General features: G+C 40.5%; 1 protein-coding gene across 1 annotated transcript; it reads left to right on the forward strand.

Moving 5' to 3' along the window:
- The first annotated feature begins 2,019 nt into the window (after positions 1-2,019).
- On the forward strand, positions 2,020-15,247 carry tm6sf2b (transmembrane 6 superfamily member 2b). The gene is made up of 12 exons (XM_028587683.1): positions 2,020-2,050; positions 2,717-2,780; positions 3,012-3,136; positions 4,944-5,047; positions 8,150-8,247; positions 8,344-8,447; positions 9,070-9,152; positions 10,116-10,240; positions 11,005-11,106; positions 11,881-11,973; positions 13,845-13,964; positions 15,011-15,247. The coding sequence occupies exons 3-12, from the start codon at positions 3,057-3,059 to the stop codon at positions 15,245-15,247; spliced, it is 1,146 nt and encodes a 381-aa protein (XP_028443484.1). The 5' UTR covers positions 2,020-2,050; positions 2,717-2,780; positions 3,012-3,056.
- Positions 15,248-24,194: the final 8,947 nt, after the last annotated feature.

Here is a 24,194-nt window from a genome sequence, read left to right on the forward strand (position 1 = left end):
AAATTAGAATAAATAAGTAAAATACATGAAGGCAGATGTGACGAGAAATAAGCCAGTTACAGCTCAGCTATTTACCTAATGTCATTAAATAATAATAACATAATAATAGTAGGCCTAAACTCAGAAAAAAACGTAATTAGATGTAGCCTAATGTTAAAAAAAAAAAAAAAGGACTAGACTACTTATTTATTAATTGATATCTGTAAGACTAAATGTTAGTTAAACTGTATTCTGCAAATTAAAATTATAGGCAAATTGTTTAGGTTGGTTTACACCACAATGTATGGTGTATACAATACTACTGTATACATCCTTGTGTAAGTTTGTATGACCAGTTAGTCTTTGGAAGTAAATTGAGCCATTGAACTATTAGTAAACTACTATAATATCTGAAAATTGAGTCAGGCCTTTTCAACCACATCGTTGTAGGAAAGAGGTCTATGACTACATGTTCCTCCATGAGAGTATACTATTATTGATATGATTTTATAGAGCACCTACGGCTGCAGCACTTAAAATCGTCTGTTTAAATTGAGAGTCCATTTATTTCTGTTTGTTTTTTTATTCAAAGGCAACCTTTCCTCAGATTCCTTCAGTTAAAAAAACCAACATCATGGTAAAAGATAAAGAAATTTAAGCATAACAACAACGTTGATCAAGACAAATAAAAATCTTAATTTTCATGAATAAATGAGCATTTCTTTCACTGATCATATCTGGACTTTGGACAATTGTTTTCTCTCACAAAAAAAAAAGACCCAGGGATTAATTCATATTATATGCTTAGCCTTTCTGTATTTTTTGGGGTGTATGATTTTCTGTGCAACTGAACATGAACTGAATATGTTTAGTTATTGTTTCATACATGGTATTTTCATTTTAGCAAATCATCTGAACTACTTCCCCGCAGACAGTTATTGTATGAAAGCATATTTAAATCGAGTACATATCCATCTTCCTCTTGCAGGTCGCTGTTTCATTTTGGCATCCATCTGTCCATTCTACGTTATTGAACAACAGAGCTGGAAGAGCTCCAGTTGTTTCCAGCAAACACACACTGTCACTGCTTTCCTGGTATAACAGTCCCCCTTTTCCCAACAAAGGAGGGTGGTGGGAAGCAAAGGGCGGTGTGTGTGTGTGTGTGTGTGTGTGTGTGTGTGTGTGTGTGTGTGTGTGCGCTCAAATTTAAGGTACTGTTGAAAGATGTGAAAGATATTGGCAGTCAGGGTTGTGCTTTATCTTCCCTGTCTAATATTGCTGTATTCTTTCATGTCAGCAAGGTGGTGGTTGATGATACAGGAAGTGAAAGCAGCATCCTGGCACATTTTAGTCAAACCTTTAAGATGCATGTTACCTTATCATTGAGGACAATTTCAGTTTAGACAAATATTGCTCTTGAAATTTACTAGCTTCACTGTATGACTATTGGTTCAACATGATAGCACAAACCTGCGATGCACCAATTCCAAACACAATGTTCATAGACAATTTTTGTTTTTGGGGGGGTGGGAGATGGGGCATTTTAGGCTTTTATTTGATAGGATAGTTTAGACATGAAAGGAGAGTGAGAGGTGGACATGCAGCAAAGGGCCACAGGTTGGAATTGAACCTGTGGCCGCTGCATCGAGGACTACGCCTCTGTACACAGGGCGCACGCTCTACCGGGTGAGCTAAAAAAGCATACCTGATGGTTTATCTCAAAATTAAATGGACTGTTGCCTAATTCAATAGGTAAGGAGTCTGCTCTTTTAGTTTGAATTTGGTGCACCCTACTGGAAACATACTGCAAACACTTGGTTTGAGGTGAACTGGATTTTGAACTCATCTTAACTGTTTGAGCAAAGTAATTGAAGAATTTAAGTAGAAAACGGCAATTCCAGGGGCTGATAAAAAAAAGCACATGAAGCAAAGCTATTAGGTAGGCTACACGGGCACAATGAGGATCTGCCTCCATTGAGACATTTTGATCAAGACTGGAGAAAGCACTGCAAGAATACAGTATTCCCACTTCCTGTTAGTGTCCTCACTGCCTGCTGTCATCGCCTAAATGGTGTGTATTGACTGTGTTCCTGATAGAACTACAGAACTATTCTTTCAAATGTTGCGTATTCAGCAAATGATCGTTGCGACTCTTACGTAATTTAGTGAATATTACAGCAATCTCAGTTCAGAGGACGTCAAAGACACTTCCTTTGTTTGAATTAGCTTTACAGAAGAAGCAAAAAAGTGTTTGTTACGAAACTCAAACTGGTGGTTAACTTCTATCATGGGAAGTTAACCTATCTTTTATTTGTGCTTTTTTGGACCTACTGGAATGTGAAAATGTCTTTTGATTGATGGACATTTTCATATATTTTAGGCCACAGTTACCATAAAATTAGCTATATTGAATAATTAGAGGTAGAATGAAAAAAAAACAGGCAACAACAATTCCCTTTTGGTGCTTGATCTCCTAAATATAATATAGTACTGTCACATCCATACAATCGATACAACATTGTTAGTAGCCTATTTGTGAGTATATCTCATAGACCGCTCACAATTCATACGTTTCATCAAGCACAACATTAAAGGCTGTATAGTATTAAGAGTATTGCGGCATAAAGTGGAATGTGGGCCTATTCACTAATACGACTTATGTAAAGCTCTGACAAAACCAAATTGCGTAACTTTTCCCCCCAAAAGCTTCTTTGTCTCCACTTCATTATTTTCCCAGTAAAGGCCATGTCTGCCTGAGGCCAGCAGTAATTTCATTAATCCACCGAAAGAGTAGCCAGACGGTAAGAGCCTGCTCTGCTTCTTTTCCATTTTATTCAAAATTACAGATATCATATGGGATTTTATTTCATGACATTCATATCATTTAATTCTACTTAAAAAATTTATTTCATTTGTTCCAGTTCTCATGAATCTATTGATCTCTTGGCATCATTTTAGTATTGTTTTGATCAAATATTAGTGCAGTATTGCTGGAGCAGATTGCATTGACTTAAAACTGTATTGTATTCTAGTGCTGTGGATTCTACAGGGAGAGAGGCTGAACAGCTGTCGAAGAGATGGAGACCTTAGTCTTTTTATTTTCATTTTCTGCCCTTGGCATTCTTTATGCCATGAACACCATTCCTGAGTTTCAAGAGTAAGTCATACCATTTACTGATTTCTTATCACTCGGCTTATACATAAAGTCTATATACTGTATAGGTCCACACTTTTCTGTTTTGGGAAAAAGCTGTAAATGATTGCTATAAAATTATAGTTAACAACTTGAATACAACCACAACACATACAATGAATACCCATACTAGCAGGTATTACTGTAATAATACACAATCTATAGTGTTAAAATAATAATCAAATTAAAAGTGTATAAATGTACAATACTGCAGGCGATCCAGACATTATACTTTACCACCACTAGAGCACACTGTAAGCTTTAAGCTCATAAATCCACAACCATGTTGAGCACTACTAATTTCAAGATTTTTTTCCATGAGCGTATTGCCAATCGCGTCTTTAAATGTGTAAACTCTTTGAATAATTAAACCTGACATTTCTTGGAGGGGCAAGAGAATGAATAGGGAGCAAAGAGACGGGAATGTGAACAGAATTTGTGGAGATAATCGGATGTGATGTTTGGGATAATTACTTTTCTGAGCTGTAAGGAATAATTTTCTTATTCAATGGTTATCTGCTTTGCCTTGTTTCTTGGCATACTGCCTTTATAGTACCTTCCACAGTTGATGATTGTGATCTGCATCACTGTAGGCTGAATAGAATACAGAGCCCGTGGTAAAACACACCCTCACACTTTTTACTGCTTTTATATTTCTCATTTCTGACAGACTTTTACACGCCTCCTGTGTGAATATGTGTGGACATTGACAATCAATACAGATGGCACAGAAGTGTTTGATAAATTGCTCTTGACATTCAATATGCTTCATGCTTTTCCACTCCGCAAACAAACTGTATTGTGTGCATAAATCTTCCTGTACTGTTGAATTGGAGTTGTAGCAAGGGAGCTTCCCTTTGCTCTCACGGCATTTGTTTTCCTTCTGTGAGCACACATTGTGAGTTTTCTGAGGATGTAATGTTGTTTACTAGGAGATACCTTGAGCACATTAATCTTTTCCAGTGCAAGGCAGTGGTACCTTTGACCAGTAAACATGGAGGGCAGATGTGAACTAACATGGCCTTAGCTTCCTGCTTCCCACACCTCTGACTATATGATTGATTAAACCTTTGCAAAGCTGTGCCTTTAATGTAATGCAAATTCAGAGTTTAACAAAGGCAAACTGTCTTTGTCTTTACTAAAAATGGGCTTTGAGCATGGTCAACTTTGTCTTTGTGAAAAGTGGACGTTACCTGATCAGACTAGCAAGATACGGTATATTACAAAACATGCAATGCATACAATACAATGAAATATCAGAAATACTAGCAACACAGAACCAGAATTCTCTTGCCAAACGTCAGGACCAAGTTACACTTAATATATGTTTAAAAAAAAAAAACATGGATTAAAATGAGGCTACTCTTTGTACTTAAAGCAACCTGAGGTGATAGGAGATCTGAATGGTAAATCCAATGTGACACTGCCATCTCACCAGGAATTTGACTACCACACCAGCAGTGCCTTTGCTCCCTCTGGGTGCAGTGTTATCAAACAGATTTCCCCTCACACTTCTGCACTATTTTATTTTCTCCCTGTGCTAACTCTGGGTGTTACGTGATTATCATTCTCTCTGACTTCCCATTCATCATCATTTACTAATTTAGCACTGCGAATAGAGGACCGACACAACTTCCATGGGAGAAACTAATTAGTAAAGAGAATGAAGCAGAAAATCAGAGGGAGATTGGTGTCTAAAAGTGTCAGCAGTGAGATTGTAAAGATGTGTTTATTTTTCTTAGATGACAGTTGAATTCCTTTTCTGTCACAGGCCTTATATGATCTTGGCGACCGGCGTCGCTGTGTTGGTGGTCGTGTTTCTGTTCTACTTCCTCATCACTCGTGGCAACCCACCTAAAGACGCCTTATTCTTTGGTAAGTATTTGCATTTCCCAACACACGTGCAATATATTTCCAAATAGTTTTACAAAGGTTGAATTGTATTTATCGTGAATGGCATTCAATGGGATTTCACCTGATATGTTGAAAGCGGCTTAGACTGATCAGGCTCAGAGCAAATCTTAGCCACACTTTTCTGAGGCAAGACTGACCCAGACCCCCTCCACGACTGACCCAAACCCCTCCATGACTGACCCAGACCCCCTCCACGACTGACCCAAACCCCTTCCATGACTGACCCAGACCCCCTCCATGACTGACCCAAACCCCCTCCATGACTGACCCAAACCCCTCTACGACTGACCCAGACCCCCTCCATGACTGACCCAAACCCCCTCCATGACTGACCCAAACCCCCTCCACGACTGACCCAGACCCCCTCCATGACTGACCCAAAAACCCCCCTCCATGACTGACCCAAACCCCTCCATGACTGACCCAAACACCTGACCCACCCTCCATGACTGACCCAAACCCCCTCCATGACTGACCCAAACCCCCTCTACGACTGACCCAGACCCCCTCCATGACTGACCCAAACCCCTTCCAAGCTGAGGAACTTGTCGACACTCGGACACACCTAAAATTGTAGATATTCTTTAAAGAATTGAGCAAAAGCTATACGGTCATACAGGAGAAGAAACCTGTATGAAAGTATATTGTTCTGTATAAAACCATTCATACTCCACTACTTGCTCTAAATGCCATATGGACCTTTATATTCAGTTTGATCATGTGACAGTGGCAGCTTGTGCACCTTTCACACACTTTTAGTTAAGCTTTTCTACAGTCATCATCATCAACCTTCAAGGTACAATTGAGGGCAAGCCCTCATTTTTAAATGTAGCCGAGATTACAGAAAATAAATAGACAATCACTTTTTAATTTAGAACACAATACACAAACAATAATTGTAAAAAACAATGACTGGAATAGAACAAGGACATGCAAATCACTAAAAACAATTAAAAGTGTTGTGCAGGACAACCACAACAATGAGGACAAAGCTGTGGCAGGCTCTTCTCAATGAGAGCCATAATCCCTCTGCTATCTCACCTGTTAGATGTCAGCGATAAACCTGGTTGTCTAGAGGATTACAGAGACACTGTGTGCATCTGTGTGCAAAGAGTGTGAGAAGAACAGATAGGAAGGATGTGGTACAGCGCTTTAAGCCCTGGTATCTGCAGAAAGATGCCTGTGTCACAACATAAAGTGATTCCCTTTACAATGACATTGTGAAAAAAGTCCAGGCAGCAAATCATTGAAATGGCTTTTACAATGTTTCCCATGAACTGATTCCAACTGTAAATCACTGATACAGACAGATAGATAGATAGATAGATAGATAGATAGATAGATAGATAGATAGATAGATAGATAGATAGATAGATACATTTACAAAGTTAAAAAAAGGGGCGCCATTTTAGCCATTGAAGCCTCTGATCCTCTACCTCTTAGGGCATTTCAGCCTTAATTTAAAGAACAGCTAGATATGAAAGGGGGGAGAGAGAGGAGGATGACATGCAGGAAAATCATCTCAGTTCAGACTTGAACCCTGTACCTTTTGCATCAAGGCAAACACCTCTACATATGTGCACTTGCTCCACCCACTGAGCCAACCCGGCTATGGCTCTGGGCCTTTTTGACGTTTGAATTGAAAATCAAATCGCCGGCAGATCGGGCTGGGTTTACCCAGTCTAAATATATACTATGTAATATCCATCTGCAGTTATCGGTGTCTACAGTCAGTTCATGCACATTAAATGTCCCCAAACAGTCATACCTCCCTAACTGGTGTGTACCGTTGTAGCCATGGATGAAGGGTCCATTGCCTCATATTGTTTATCCCACATGCCTCTGAGCCTGCCATCATGAATGTGGACTGTGCAATTTATACCAGCCCAGGCAACATCTTTCCAGTCATTAACAGTCCAATGGGCATGTTATCCATCCTTTTACAGTTTATCATGGACAGCAGAGGTACTCCTGTGTGTGCCCAAGCTGTTGTTATACTATATAATTATATTGTGGTGTTAAATTTCACGCTGCACTGCACACTGATGATGGTTTTAATGATCCGAGGCACCTGATCATCTCCCACAATCATCTGCTCAAAGTCTCCAACATGCTCTAGCTAATGTTTTGGTAAGCTGACGCATGTTGTGGTCCATTCATTGTTCACCAGTGAGATGATTTGGAGGGCAGGTTTGTGGCCCTGGCCACAAACCTGCCCTCCTGGCACCCATAATAACCCCCTTATCAAAGTGTTTGACCATGCTCAAAGCCCATTTTTAGTAATTAATTTGAAAAGAAAGTTTTTGAATCTGGGAAGGGAGTTGCTGGTGTTGTAGGCACACTTGTTATGTAGTTATACATATGCAAATGACAGAGAAGGGGAACACTGTTTCTCTTATTTCAGTGCTGGAGTGTGGGTATTAGGTACAATTTTTAGCTCTCAAAACCTCCTTGCAGGAAGCCCACAGGGAGTTGAACCATTGATAAAAGAGTCTGTAAAAGCCATGGTATCAGTGTGGTCAGGGTTTTTTAGTATAGATTATTAGTGTGACCCATATGCCACTTGTGTTTGTGCAGCTTGTGGACATGGCCTTTCAGCTCTGCTGGGCTCTTAACCTGAGGATAGAAGAAGGCTGTTCACCATGGACTCAATATAAATAAAAAAGGCTGGGAATTAGAAGTTTAGGTTTTCTGCCATTCCAGTATTAGCATTCTTTGCTAATAAGCTAAATGTGTGTGTGTGTGTGTGTGTGTGTGTGTGTGTGTGTGTGTGTGTGTGTGTGTGTGTGTGTGTGTGTGTGTTTTCAGAGTAGGTAGACAAAGCAGATTGAGTAATGACATGGAACTTTCAAAATCACAGTGGCTTCTGAATGACGTTTGTTCAAAGCTGACAAAGCTGCTTAACATGTCAAGGTTTCCCTCACACACACACACACACACACACACACACACACACACACACACACACACACACACACACACACCTGAAACAAACTGACTTTTAAAATAAGGCATTTTTTCGTAGATGTTTTTATTTCCCTGTATTGTTTCTTGCCTTTGCAGTTTTTGCTGTATTTTCCTTTACTTGTGTCATTGACCTGATAAGTGCCTTGGAATATGATGGCATTATCTCCGGCTTTATGGAATTCTATCAAAAGACAGTAGGTTTCTTATTCTCACATCTAAAATGCTGATAGTAATATTGCAACAATAACTGGATTTAGAATGACTCTATTCATGTAATGTCTGTGTTTTAGGGAGAACCCTATCTGGGGACAGCCTATGGCATCATGATGTGTTACTGGGATGGAATAGTGCACTTTATCATGTACCTGATGATGATCAGCAGGATAACAGACAGGTGGGTGATGGTTAAGTCAGTCTAAGTCACATCAAGCTCATTCATCTTACTCTCGTCATATAATACCTTATCTAACTGAGCAAACAACTGCTTAGGAAGTTGTGGAAGCTGTCTGAATGTATAGAACAGTATACACTACATCCCAACCCTAAGATTACCATTTACTGCAGCACATGATAGGCTTCAGGCTTCCTGTTGTTTCCAAATATTTGATTTTCCTAAAGAAGTAGAGATAGAGATTGACATTTTATCACATAAAATTCACTCAATGGCCGGAATAAAACAGTATTTTCAGGGAAAAACAGGGGGTCCTTTAGTCTAGAGTGAGTTAGTCATGGAGTGCAGTGAGGGATCAAGAGTTCAGAATGAGAGCTGCCTCTGTGCAGGTGCTATCATGGAAATGAAATCCTCTTTTAAACAATGCCAGCTTTCAACACTAGGAGAAATTGTGTTGGGCTTTGTATTATACAAAACATGTGTGATAGACGTATAAAACCATTATAGAGCCAATGCGTTACCTCAACTGGCTAGTACTTGGCTTATCAAACTTGGTGTTCCTTCTATCTTACATGCTATCTCTACAATAGTATAATCACCTTTGTTGTTTTGGTTTCTCTCCCAGGAAAGCCTACCGTACCCTGGGCTTGTTCTGGGCTGGCTCTTTGTGTGCCAACATGAGTGTGTTCATTGGCGGCATAGTGGCAGGTGAGCCTTATTTCCTATTCCCCCCTTTACCAGTCCCATGATTCCAAGCGTTGATCAAGCGAACATCTGCACTGCGGTGTACCATCAGTGTCACAGTTCAGCCTGCCAAGAGAATACACACACGCTCCGTGCCTTGCCTGCCGTCACAGCCCACAGAACAAAGCAGGAAACAGGATTAAAGCATCTGTTGTTGGCATTTCAAACTGCATACACGAGTGTCACAAGATCAATCTCGTCTACAGGCAACGTGTTGTTCTCTGTTGTATTATCATAGACATACTGCACTGAATGCCTTTGCACGAAGTGCCCTGTAGACGTTTCATTTAGAAACTTAATTACAGATTTGCATTGAGATGTTTACAGTGTGTCTTTGTTAGCCTGGCTCCGCCCTCCTACATACTTCCGCTCAATTTTCATTTTCCTTCAGTACTCCGTCTGGGTTTGCGGTATTTTTGCAGGTTTTCTCCTGTCAAATTTTTACCGGTCCAATCAGCGAACAGAGGGAGTGGCTGAGAACGATGACGTTGTGCGCTAGTTTGAGTTATAGTTCCGTAATGGTGGCGTAGAAAGATGCGAGCGAAGCCATTCGGTCCGTTGTGGCAACGCTGCAGAATATCCAGAAGTTAAAGCCCGAGCAAGAAAAATCTTTGCTGAGTTTTGTTGGTGGTCATGATGTTGGTGGCCCTCCTCCCCACGGGGTTTGGCAAAAGTTTGATTTTCCAGCTCGCTCCGTTAGTGGTGAAAGAGTTCGCTAAGGCGAACGTTAGCGATGCTAAGCCGACGACACGACCAAACGTTAGCGATTGGTGATGGCAGATCCAGAGTGGCTCTGGGCAGATCCAATAGTTTTAAACTTCAACAGAGTAACTTCAAGGAAGTTAACACTTGTCAATGGAGAGTGACCAGGCTATGTCTTTGTATGGGTGAATAGAAAATTAACAATTTATTTTTTCTTTGTGACAGGTAAATATGGGTCAGAGATCCGTCCAGCCTTCTGGCTCAACTTTCTCTTCCTTTTGATGCCTGTATGGGGAGCCATCACACTATTCATCAGGCCCAAGGACAGACCACTAATCGGTGGATACAATGTAAGTCTAACGCATGAATGGCTTGACCCCATGGTTTAGAGCAGTATTGTTTGCTGATTGTATTTAATCAGGGTAACACAGTGCAGACCAGTTAAATATGATCTAGGACATGAAGAATGACAAATTTGAATGATTTATATTCATGAGTTGCAGTAATTTCCAGTGGTATAGTCAGTGTGATAGTAGGATTTTCCGGTGTATGCACCTAAATCTGGAAAATTATTGGAGATTATTAGCAAGTGGAGGTGCGATGTTTTACCAAATTTGAGTATAATGTTCGCCACATAAGAAACATTGTAAAACAAAATGATTAGCCTTGGGAGAGTGGTCTTAATTTAGCCTCACCTCACCGCTATCTTAATTCAAACTCAAGTGAGTTTGGTCGTAGATATGTTTTGGATTTACAGCAGCTACAGTCAATGTTTTTTCCTATTACAATGGAACTCAACAACTTATGTGAAAGGTGTTGCTTGAGGCGATGAACCCACAGAAAACCCAACACTACTGTTCCCCTCAACTCAGTGTTTTGGTTTTCTGGCCCACAGCTTTACAGTCTTGGTTCACTCTCATCAGCGTGGCTTCCAGCTGTGTTTCAGCTCTGATGAACCGACTTAATGCTACCCGCCCAGCACCACATGGCAGACATACAAAGTTAGCGACCCGCTAGTGAACACAGTGGCGCAGGTGTCGTGAAAGTGAGAGTGTGCTATGAAACAATTACCTTGACTAACCAGCTCTATACTGTACATTGTGTTGGCCCACAGGCCCAGCATGCTCAGAGCATGAAGCTGATCTGGCGTCCCTCGGATCTGATCCTGGTTCTGCTCCTGTTAGCTGCCATGGCCTTCACCGCGCTCAGAGGCTTGGTGAGTATACATCACATCTACGTCATGGATAGTTTTGGACGTTTTAAAAGTTATGTAGCCTGCAATCTTGCTCATGCAGAGTGGATAAACTGCGTATATTATTTTTGCTTTAACAAGCAATACATTCAACTAATTGAGCCATATAGAAGCGTTATGTATTTATTCTCTGAAAAGGATCTGGCATTTATATATAATATTAGTAAATCAAAAGGAATTCTTCAACATACTTTTTCGCTTCCTTGCCAAGAGCTGGATAAGGGGATAGACATTTAGTCTTATGATGGGAAATGAAACTACCTCCAGCAGCCGGTTAGTTTAACTCAGCACAAAGACAGCTAGAGAGGCTCTGTTCAAAATATCCACCTCCCAGCACCTCTAAAGCTCACCAATTAACATGTTATATCTTGTTTCCTTACATGATCATACATGAACAGCCTAGACATGTTGTAGTTTTTGTTGTCTTTGGACAGAGCCAGACTAGCTGTTTCCCCCTGTTTAAGCTGCTGGATGTAGCTTCACATTTAGTGGACAGATATGAGAGTGGTATCGATCTCTTCATCCAACTGTCAGCAAGAAAGCTAAAGTGTCAAACTATTCCTTTAACCATGTTCAGTGTGTCATTTTATACCAAAATTGATACTAAAAAACACTTGTGGACGTTCATTTTTCATTTAGACAGAGTCAGGGAGATGTTCAACTCTATGGTAAACAGTTGTAGTTTTTGGTGTGTCAAATATTGTAAGGTGTTCTTGTTATTCTGTCCGCCCTCTGTAGGCGGCTCTGGACTCTCCACTCGAAGCCTGTTCCATCTACCTGAAACACTATGAACCCTACCTGAAGGATCCTGTGGGCTACCCCAGAGTGATGGTGAGTGTTTTCCTTTCTCTCTGTCTCCACACTCAGCCTGTGTGTTTTCTGCAGCAGCACCTGAGCGCTCCTCCACAGCCTGTTCAGCCACATAATGGACCTCTGCTTTCATGGATATCACCCTGAGTGTGCTGGAGGCTTGCCCTTATCTCCTCCACTCTTTTCGCTCGCAGCTGATTACGGAGCCATTTTTCATCATTACGGCAACAACGGGCGAGGGTTGAAAGGCCAGCGCATCTTTGTCTGTCTCTTTCATTTGTGTAAGATGGATAACAGATTATTATTGTGACTGGCGGTGGGTCTGCTTTCTTTTTAATTTCTTCCTCTGACCCTACTCAGCTGTGGGTTTTTTGTTGTGCTTTGTTCGGTGTACACAGCTTTGTCAATAGGTTATCCAAAGACCTTGTCGGGGCTGCAGTCCAGTCACAATTGCAAGTCATTGATCAGACAGACGAACCGCATGCTGAGAATTTGATAAACTAATCCCTCTTTTAAAGCCCCACATCAGCATCTCACTGGGTGGGAGGAGGGTGTGTGCAGCATGTGAAAGTATGTCTTGGGTAGCGGCCTTGGCAAATCTGTGCTTCTCTGCGTGTGTGCATGTGTGTGTGTGTGTGTGTGTGTGTGTGTGTGTGTGTGCGTGCGTGCGTGTGTGTGTGTTTGTGTGTGTGTATGTGTCTAGCATAAGCTGATGGATGTTTGTGTGTATGTGTGGGTGTAAAGAAATGAAATTAGGTTTGGTTTGTTGCACAGGGTTGCACTGTTTCTGCACTGACCGACCTCTTTATTCATTGATGATGATGAACGATATGTGACAGATTTCCGTGGCAGCACTAAAAAGACATTCGAACAAAAGACTGAAGGGCATATATGATTGGCTTTCAGGCCTTGGGCTGAACTCATTAGCATTCATCTAGACCTCAGACCGAGAATAAAAAGAAACTGTTCAGTGGTATAATTTGAGGGTTTTTTTTTTGTAAAGAGGGGGAAACTGGCTTTCGCCAAATGTTTTAAGTTGAAGGTCAAGACTCTGTAACGACTATTGTGTGGGAGTAGTTATTTGTGCTGAGGGTGCAAATTTGTGTTTGAGAGACTGCAGAGCTTAGAAGTGGCAAAATGTTCCAGCACTACTTAAGAACAATTCAGAGATACTGAGACTTTATTTGAGTATTTCCATTTCGTAAAAGCTCATTTTACTTCTTTACATTTCACATTACATGTGTCTTATGACCGCAGTTAATAGTCACACTGCAGAATAAAATGTTACATTCAACATAATCTAACATGAGATTAGATTAAGGTTATAAAAGGATGCAGTGTTAGTTGTCGTAACTGGACCCAGTAACATCTGGACCGTACAACATCAAAACACTGCAGCACTTGAACGATGTAACGCTCTAGAGGGTACAAACCTGAGTACATTCACTTTTGATACTTACCTACACTTTACTGCTAATACTTGATAACTTTTACTTTACTTTTGCTGCAATTATTTAAGTATTAATTAAGTATTTCCATACTAGTAGTGCAACGTGTATGCAGTAGATTATTCTGATTGTGTTCTGAAGTGTTTGTATTTCCACATTAAACACATCCCTCTTCTGTATTCAGTGAGAGTAGGGGAAGTGCAGTGCAGTCCGGAGGAGAAGGAGGATGTACTGTATTAATTATCTGCTGGATTATTGGTCAAGGCCCAACAATAACATAGACTGACAGTGATGATGGCACTTTTCACTGGATCCCTATTTACTGGAATATACACTAACAATTGTATATAACTATTGAATATGCGTATGTTATTGTTTTGCAATTTTTTACAAGAAATAATCAACCAATCGAATTCTTACAAGTTATCACATTTGTTTTTACAGATGCTGCACTTGTTCTTCTATGGACTACCTCTGTTGGGTGCATTTGTTTACGGTCTCCTAAAGCCCGGTTGCTCATGGATGTCAGACTGGACTGTGTTCTTAGCTGGAGCCATGATCCAGGTAACACCACGAAGACAAGCGGTCAATATGTGAAAACTGGCTCTGAATACATAGTTTAGGATACAGGTGTTGCATACTGAGGTGGGTTGCAATGGCAGTTTGGTGCATTACCTTAAGCCATTGGGGAAATGACTGCCTTTGATTGATTCAAGTCAAATTAAAGTAAAGTTTACATTCAGTACAAAGAGGTCTGCCATGTTTCACTGCAATTAAACTCCTTGTAGTGAGCTCTCATCCTGCTAATAATCACCTGGACCACATTTATCCTTTGAAGCATATTTCCTGTTATAAACAAGCTGGTTGGTGCCTTCTCCCATACCTGACAGAAAGATTGGAGCCATTAACCACGAGGAAGCATTTGATTAAAGCCTTGTTTCCCTGTTCAGATTCAGATTCACTTTATTAGCCATTTGCAGTGTAACCCACATTGGAAAAAAGTAGCTCAAAGTACAAAGTCAACACATAAGAGGACACAACATAAAAACAGACAAACAAAGCCACATAAAACCTCAATATTAAAATGCTGTACAATAAAAATCCATACATAAATTTAAAGTGCCTAGTTTAAGGTGCTTTGTTTAAAGTAATCACAGCTTGTGGAAAAAAACTGTTTAAATGGCGATCAGTAGAACATTTGACAGAACGATACCTTTACATTTCTCAATAATCTGCACATCTGAATCATGGATAGTAATAGGCAACTGATTCCTATTGTGAGAAAAATCAATAAAAAAAGAGGTTGCAGAAACTCGGTTTTCTGTTTGTATATCTCCTGTCCAGCGGCTTATCTTCCCCTTTTAGAATCCTTTTCTGTATATTTTAACGGTAGACTAATAATTTGGAGGAGAGACTCAAGATAACTTATTCCCTCCAAGTTATTCCTCTGGCGGGTTTGTGGAAAGAAACATTGATGTTTCAAATGACCTGCCATCAGTGTGAATATAGAACTAAATAGCGGAAGTATCAGTCTTGATAGGTACATTATGCAGTATTAGAATATGGCAATGCAGTCTAACTTCTGTCTTGCTGTCTGTGTCTCCTTTCAGTGCCAGTGGGCCCACATCGGGGGGTCCCTCCACCCTCGTACTACAGCTCCATTTCGTATCCCAGATGATGCTTTCTGGTGTGTGCTGGCAGCTAACTTGCTCTACACACTTACTCCCATCCTGGTGGCCTTGCGGGTTTACAGTAACCACTATTTCTTTCTGAAGATCGCCCCCTTTCCTGGGCAGACAGGTTTGCCAAACAGCGAGGAGAAAGATACTAAGTACAAAGACAAATAGTAATTCTTAAGGTAATTACTTATCTGATGGTTCATGAAGAGCTGTTTTATTTCAAATGCCAAAATACAAGATTATTTTGCTCAACATCTTTGGGTTTAGTTTTTATTTAAATGTTTGCTGGTAACACTTTGATTCCTTATGTCATGCATGAATACTGAAACAGCTGATTGGTCTGTTTTTAGCCATGCTAGCGGCATGGGTCTTGGAACGGCGATGCAGGTCAGTCTGTTGGTCCACCACTTTGGTCCAGACAGAAATATTTTAACTCAACTATTTTATGGATTGCCATGAAATTTAGGTAAGACATGTAAGGTGCCCATGCAACAAACCCCAATTACTTTGGTGATCCCCTGACTTTTTCTCTCGCGTCACTGTGAGGTTGACATTTTTGGCTTTTAATGAAATATCTTGACAACTGGATCCGTGGTGCCAAGAGGATGAATCCTTTTGACTTTCATAATCCCCTGACTTTTCATCTATAGTTCCAACTTTTTCTGTGAAATATCTCAATAACTGGTTGATGAACTGGCAAACAATTTGGTATAGATATATATGGTTCCGAGATGAGGTTTTCTTATTACTTTGGTGATACTTTGACTTTTCCTCGAGTACCAACAAGATGTTGAAATTTGCGGTTTTCTTGACAAAATCTGTATGGATAGCTGTGAAGTTTGGTACAGACATTCATGCCCCCCTTAGGATGAATTGTAATAACTTTAGGGATCCTCTGATGTTTCTTGTAGCGCCAGATGCCAGCTGTACATGTGCTTAGAGCTAATTAGCAAATGTTAGCATGCTAACGCGCAATACTAAAAGATGGTAAACATGGTAAACATTATACCTGCTGAAAATCACCATGTTAGCATTGACGTAGTGAGCGTGTTAGAATGCTAACTAGACTTCACTGTTCACTGTTCCTTTCAGCCAATCAGTAAGAAAAAAATAGATGAATGAGCATTAAAGCATCAGTTATAGGACCTTTCTATAAACCTTTGCCTTAAGGACTCCAGCAAATTGGACGTTGACGGTTGAAACAGCGCGCTGCTGTGGTTTCATATAATGTGTGGTGGGTGGGGCTTTTAAAAAGTGGGCAAATTGCACCCTAAAAGAAACCTAATTAGAAACATATATATAGCATCTTATGATGTACCCAAATCAATAAAAGTGCACACAAGGCAGAAGACTAATAATGAGAGTAATATAAAAGCAAATAGCTGGTATTCTGTTTCCAAGATTAGTGCTCAGTGTTCTGTATATTATATTACATTATAATTTATGCATCCAACCACTTGTTCTTTGCAAATTAGAGGCTTCAGTTTTCTCACTCTTTGCAAGTAAAAGTGTTGCTTCACAATAAATATTTTAAACATCTAACTTGACATTGGAACCATTTCAATGTATGATTTATTATTTAGACTTATACTCAAAGACACTGTGCACACATGCAAAGCTTTCCCCTTACACTTGTTCATACATGTCTGAAGGCAACAGAAAAAACTCCCACAGCCATATGTATGACTGAACCAGAAGAGAGTTAACGTGTCAACAGTCTCGAGGGGAGCTAATAAATAGTGCAAAAGCATCCTCTGCGCATTCAACCCAACAGGAAAGCGTGTGGCAATTTCTTTAAGTTTGTGAGCACAAATGAGTGAGAAATTGGATGTGACTCTTTACGTTACCTGCACTTAACTGCTTCAACACAAACCAGTGAATGACATTAACAAGTTTTTCAGCGTGTGTGTAGTTAAGACAAAGAGGAGATTAAAGCTATAGAAAATGTAGCAATACCAAGTCATTTAAAAAGCTAAAATATACATCATTCCAACAACAGAGAATAAATTGTACGGTAAAATGACATTGTCTCTGAAACTGATTTATTGCTGCCTTGCTGGCTGATTGGCAGTGTTAGCTGCATCTTTTTATGAATTAATTTGTAAACCTGTTAATAGCATGCTGACTTTTACAGTAGTCTTTTACAGTAGACGGGATAATTCACAATATGCTTGCTATTTCCACTGGAGCCACCACAGATCACTACACAGAGCTGAGTGGCAAGCATGTGCTGCAGAAGGTAATGTATATACTTCAACAGCCGCTTTTGTCACTCACTCACTCTGATGAACACACACCGCCACTGTCTGCTGTCAGCCTATCTCATTTTTTAAAAAGACAGCTTTTCTTTCTCAGCTTAAGTGGAAAAAGCAAGACGGGCCTCTGCCATTCTGCATTCTGTCTGATCCTGTGTGCCCAAATTGTGAGTGCTTCATTCCTTCTCCACTTACATTCCTTGATCCTGTTTGTTTCATTTCTGCTGTGTGCTTGCTCTGTGTGGGTGGCCCAGTAAATAGTCTGCCGCCGCTCTCATCATTGTCTTTTACAAAGACATCAAATGAATGGTTTTTCTATGCATAAACAAACACACTGAAATGACCAGCAGGCAGTGTGTAAAAGAGGTTTATTTCACATTTGATTAGAAGAAAGGCGGCCAAGACTACTGTCAATACTGTGAGGTCTATTGCCTGACAAAATAAAAAAAAAGCAGATTGTCAGCACACAATGCAAAGCAGTTGACATCTATTTGCCAAACCTTACCAATAAAATAATGCTTTGAGTGCAGTTCATTCATTTAAATGAACACAGCGTTTTCCTGACGGAGACAAAGGGGGTTATTTTCGTGGTTAGATAAAGCTTTTTAAAACAGCATTGTAACCCTTGTCTCCATCCCTACCCCATCAATAACAGTAGCCCTCTCATAAGTAATTATCCCTCGTACTTCGCTGAGCAATAGGCCAACAGACAGACTCATTTAATTCACTCTCCCTCAGCAGCTTTTTCATGCTGAAGTGTGGCATCGCCCCTGCGTGCACATGCTAGCAGTGCATTCTGTGTGTGTGACAGAGGCTTTAAATCAAATGTGGCTGCTCCAAACAACTCTGTAATCCCATGACGGGAGTCACAGGGGCATCTCTGCTGCAGATGTCTGCTCAGCTGTGCAGAAGGGCCCCGGAGAGCTGTGGCTCTGAAAAACACAACTAAACAATTCACACCACAGTGATGGAAAAGGTACCACTTTATCTGGAAATGTCTTTTGAAAATATGTTTTAACGAATGCATTTCATCGCTTCATTTAAAGTATTAATATAGCATGGCATAGCATGAGGGTCCACATAATAAATGAGTATTTATTCTATATATCTAGTAGTATCTAAGTAGCTATCAGGTAATGTATTGTCTTCTTACGTAGTACATAAAAACACAATTATCATTATTATGTAATGAGGATATTTGTTAACCTGTGATTCCACTTGTGATTCTGGTTGGTCACCAGTAGGTCACCAGTATTTGGCTTATTTGAACCCACATTCATTAATTCCAATAAACAGGCTGGATTACAAACAGGGCAACTGCCCTGGGACCCCAGAACATTAGGGGGCCCAAAATCCCCAGGTCCAATGTGTGTTTGGTTTGTGGATATGCGTATGCACCACAGTATTACAAAATTAACTGAAATTACAATGGTCTTGCATTATGGCAGCTTTTTCATTATGACTTAATGTTGAGACCTTGTGCTATTGAAAACTAGTTTTAATATCTTCATGATTTACGTTTATATTGTGCAAAAAGTTGAATAATACACTTCTAGAGACAATAATATCATGAGACATTTCTAAAAACTAATTGTTTTCTTAGAAGAATGCACATCAGTCAGTCTGACATTTATTTCATTTGTACAGAAGTACGTGATATATTTTCAGCTTTTGCTGTTTTGCTGGAAACAGATATGATGTAAAGGTACTTTATTGTCACATACACTTAAATGTAGCGAAATTCATTGACTGCATTTAACCCATCCCTCAAGGGAGCAGTGGGCAGCAATTTACAGCGCTTTGGGACCAACTCCAGATCTGAGCCACTGCCTTGATCAAGGGCACTGACTGGAGAACCTAGTACATGTTTTTTGATGGTGGGGGAAACCAGAGCACCCGGAGGAAACCCACGCAAACATGGGGAGAACATGCAAACTCCACACAGAAAGGCCCGGAACAACCTGGATTCAGACCCAGAACCTTCTTGCTGTGAGGCCACAGTGCTAACCATTGGGCCGCCATGCTGCTATGTAGTTGCTGTCGGCGGTGCCGTATATAAACATAAAATATCTAGGTGGATCATTGGTAAAAAAAAATGAATAGAAAATATTGATTCTATGGAAAGGAATCAATTTTAAAAAAAGTCTCCCAAAAAATTACAACACTTATGATTTGCGATTTTTTCCTCACACCTAGTGTCAGGTTAATGAATGCACCGATCGGTTCTAGTTGGATACATGACTCTCTGCAGTCAATATGTTTATGTGTTACACATGCATGTTGAAATATAATTGTCTTACAATATAGTGGTAGTTAACACTGCATACATTAGCAGTAATGCTGGAAAGAGTGCCAATACCAGTAACCTTGAAGTGATACCAATACCAATAGAGTATTGTTTTACTTCATTCGATACCTATCTATCTATGTAAATGTGAATGGAAGCATTAAGTTGTGTAAAATGCCTCCACAACTAGCTGCTGCGGCAGTGGGCCAGTCACACATTACATTAAATCGAAGAACAATTAATATTCATGTCTTTCTAGATCTGGGAACAAAAAGGATTGAATACAACTAGGGACCTTTTTCACAGCAGACATTAATGGTTTTGAATACAACTGTGCATTACTACTATGTCAACATGTCTGCTGTGAAAAAGGTGTATTGTGTGACTGGTATTGTGTTTCGATACTACTCGGTTGTTGGGGACCAAGAGTCTGGTTAAACCTGATTTTAACCAAAAGGCCTCAGATTAAACTGACCTCTGGATACAGGACACACATGTGCTCAGAGACAAAGGAATCTTGGCCTGCATGTCAACCTCAAAGCCGGGGTAATTCACACCTCTATGCGAAAGTGCCAGCCAGAAAGGAAACGCCTCACAACTGGCAGGAAGTCAAAGAACTACAAGATTGTAGTCTTCACCCTTTCAAGAGTTTCGAGTCTTCCTATTGGTTCAGCGGGACCATAAACACAGCAGGGGGTCTCAACCTATAAAAAGCCTAATCCTAGGAAAATCCTTGTCTTCCATTGCAACTCCGTTGCTGAGGGGAGCGCACAAGCGCTTGTGCTGAACTTCCATTTTCTGGAGAAAGTGGATTTTATTTTGGTGGATCCTTGAAAACGCACCAGTGTTTTCATATCTGCAGTGAGAAGGAAACGAAGTTTTTCTTCTCAAAGTCAACTAAACTTCCCCCTTTCTGCCTTTTTGGAGGGAGTTTCTCCGTGTCTGCTGACGAGCGCCAAGGGATTCGTTCTGTTTCCTTTCTGTGGAAATCTATGGACAGAAACAAACGGACTGAACACACCGTAAGAAGGCTTACGTCTGGGCAGAGATAAGTAGTGTGTTTATTAATGAGAAAAGGGTTCGCTACCACTTGTTGCCATTAAGGTGATCTGATTTAATCATGTACTGGTCCATATGTGATTATTATTATCTGTTCTGTGAATGTATAACTGATCACTATACTGTTTGATTTTTGTTGTGTTAAGTAGCTTGGTAAACCGTAATCGCTACCTGCTTAATCACTCCTTTCACAAAGTTTTAATTACTGTCTGCGATAGAATCGCAAAATCAGCTGTTAGCCAATGGAGTGGTTATAATGACCAAAGTTTCCCTCAGTAAGTCAAAAGTCTCAGTCTGTCCTAACTACACGTGTGGTCCAGACCTGAGTAGCTGAGGGGGGCGGGTCATTATCGATAACTAAGATCAAAGTGCCTCTTTTCTTTACTCTTCTTCTCTTTCTTCTTTTACTAACACACACACGACACAGGCTAGCCGCGTAGCTCCCGAGCTAACGCTGTAGTTTAGCCACGTGGAATCGGCTTACGTTCGTACAGAGCTAACACAGGAACTAGCTACCATACCGGCTAAGCGTGCGCGTTGCCTAGCAACCCCCCGGCTTCTTCGGCCCCTCTCGGTGCACCCAACACCACTACCGCCCTCTTGAGGCTAAATAGTTTTGTGCAGCTCACAGGAGTAGCCATTTTTGGAGTTGTTTTTGTGTTAGAACTACATTTCGACACTGCCCCTCCTTTTTCACTCACTCTCTCTCACACACACACTTACACACACACAGACACAGACGTGTCCATGCTGTTTTGTTTTTGCTTTGTTTTAGTTGTGATATTGTAAAAGATATATAAGTTTATTATTGAAGGATTATTGATTAGCTACTGATAATTGTGACGTTAATAAATCTTATTATACTTAATTAGCAGTTGCTTGTGATTATTTGTGTACTTGTTGTAATAATTGCTGGTCGATCAGGTCCGTGCTTGGATTCACCCCTTCCTTTATTTCCACAAGGATTACCACAGAAATGAGACTGTCCCACAGTCTTTTTATTGGTCCCTGACTTGCAGGGTGGTGCCCCGTTTTGTTTGTTTGCCGATTTGATAAAGTTATTAATAACCATATTCATAACTTTATTAATATTGATAAAACATCTTTGATAATTTGCCAATGATCAAATCTGTACCCTACGAGAATCCTACACGGTACTGGGTTACTTTGGTCAACACCTTATTGAGGTATTTAGTACCGATACCTAGCCCTATTCAGTAGGCCGTAAACACCTTTCAAACACTGAACCACTTGAAGCTGCATTCATTGATTTTTGGACAACATAACCAGCTCTATCCATATGCATCTCCAAGGAAAACTGAACTCTATACTGAACATTTAGCAATCCTTTCGTCCTGATTTTGTTTGGACAATTGGGCTTTTAAATTCTCCAAATCCAGAATCACTGATAATAAACATTTCTGGCACGTGGTTGTTCTCAGTTTATTTTCTGTGGATTTCATTAGAGAAAATGACCTCCCTTTCGAGGTAACAGGTAGTAATCTTAGAAAAACCCTGAGTGCTACAGCAATATTACAAGAAAATTGCCTGGAGGTTGTAATACATTTGTCGGAGGATATTCTTTCTCTGCTCAGCTCTGACGTCCCTTAACTGAAGCAGCTCTTCTGCAAAGACCTTCTCTGAATCCTGTAGATCACAGGTGTTAAACTCATGGCCCGTGGGCCAAATCTGGCCCCTCGCAGATTATGATCCGGCCCGCATATCAATTTAGGTTCACAATACATTTTGGCTCACCTAGTTTTTGTAGCTTTTTTCCGACTTTTTTGTTGACTTTTTTTGGGTCTTTATGTCGACTGAGCTGTAAGTGAGAAGATGATATGAGACATGCATAATACAATAAAAGATGCTTGACTTTTACGATGACATAATAGCATGTTTGACACCCCTGCTGTAGATGCAGGGCAGAGAATTGTTTAGCTCATTTTAGAGCAACCAATGCATCATTTAAGATGATGAGCTGTTGGCTAAAGCCTGAAAGCAAGCTGTCAATCAGACCGTTTACATGCTCATAATATTCTGTTTTTTGCCCTAATTCCGAAAAAGACGATATTCCGACTAAGCTGTTTACATGGCTAATGAAAGTGAGTATTCCACTAATATTCTCGTTTACATGTAGCCATGGAAAACAGGATATTTTCAAAGGTTCCCAGCGACAGCGGACTTGTTGGAGCGTGTGAACACGGCGTCCCTCTTTCATTCCTTCAACCAGCTTCTTGAAAAGGTCAGCGTAGCGATGTGTGCGCATATCCAAAAATCTGTTGATATCAAAGTCTTTGACAATGTTTAAAAGTAGCAGTGTTTCTCCTTGTTATCGGGTCTGCAGCCTTGCTGGCTTGTTGGCTGGTTGGTTTGTTTACAGTAACCATTGCAACGCACAGAGCTGACCTTGAACATGCCGACTTATTGGGACTTTAGCTTATTCACCGTATCCCCCAGAGTTAGATAAGTCCATACATACCCTTCTCATCTCCGTGAGCCTGGCGTACAAACCGCTAGCCTAGCTTAGCACAGATCCTGGAGGTAACTGGCTCCATCTAGCCTACTGCTCCCAATAAGTGACAAAATAACGGCAACATGTTTATTTACATGTTGTGATTTGTATAGTCACAGCCAAGGGGGTAAGCGAGCGTCTGGAATGCATAGCTCCTATGGCGCCATTTTGATGCTAACAAGTGATCACCCGCCGTTAGCATTTCATTGACCATTCATTTTGACGTCACTTTGACAGCGAATAACTTTACATCTGAAGCGTTTAAAGACTCTATTTGTCCATTGTTCATTTCTAAAGAAACTTGACAATGTATAAAAGTCTCCATTACCTTGTATCTCACGTTATGGCTCCGTAGCAGATGTTTTTGTAAAAATAGGCTAACGATTGTGTCATAACCAAGCGACTTACTGTCGCATAGCAGAGGAATTACCGTATAGTACAGGAGAAGCTTGCAGGCAGTTTGGACTCACATTAGCTGTTTAGGTTTAATTACTGATGTTAACTAGCATTTTAGTTAGCAATAATTAGCCTGTGTCTACGTTTTCTCCTTACATATACCTACGCTCTCTGTCTCTGTAAGATTGGGAATGATTGAGATTTCTCTTGGCACAGCTACCAGAAGACTTCCAACTTTCAGACACGTTGCTCACGTCACATTTATGTCATCTCTCTCAGTTGGAGGCTGCGCAGTAAAGCAAGAGATCACCGGAAAAGTGCTTCTAATAGCCTTCACTGGTCTCCGTCCAGAGCAACGGGGTCTATTGGTCAATTATATACTGTCTATGGTCACAGCATATACAAATACAAATAACAAGGTCACATGAGACACAGCCATCTTCCAACTGTATACATACTGGGAACTATATTCTCAGAAGGCAAAGCACTGCTACTTGGGCGGAGTAATTAGCGCAACACCTGAAAGGCACCGTTGTTACCAGACATAATATAGATGGTTGTTACTCTCTGCTCCTCACCACGGGGCTTCTCAGGTGCTGCGAGCAA

Source organism: Perca flavescens, chromosome 9 (assembly GCF_004354835.1).
Source record: "Perca flavescens isolate YP-PL-M2 chromosome 9, PFLA_1.0, whole genome shotgun sequence".
NCBI lineage: Eukaryota > Metazoa > Chordata > Actinopteri > Perciformes > Percidae > Perca > Perca flavescens.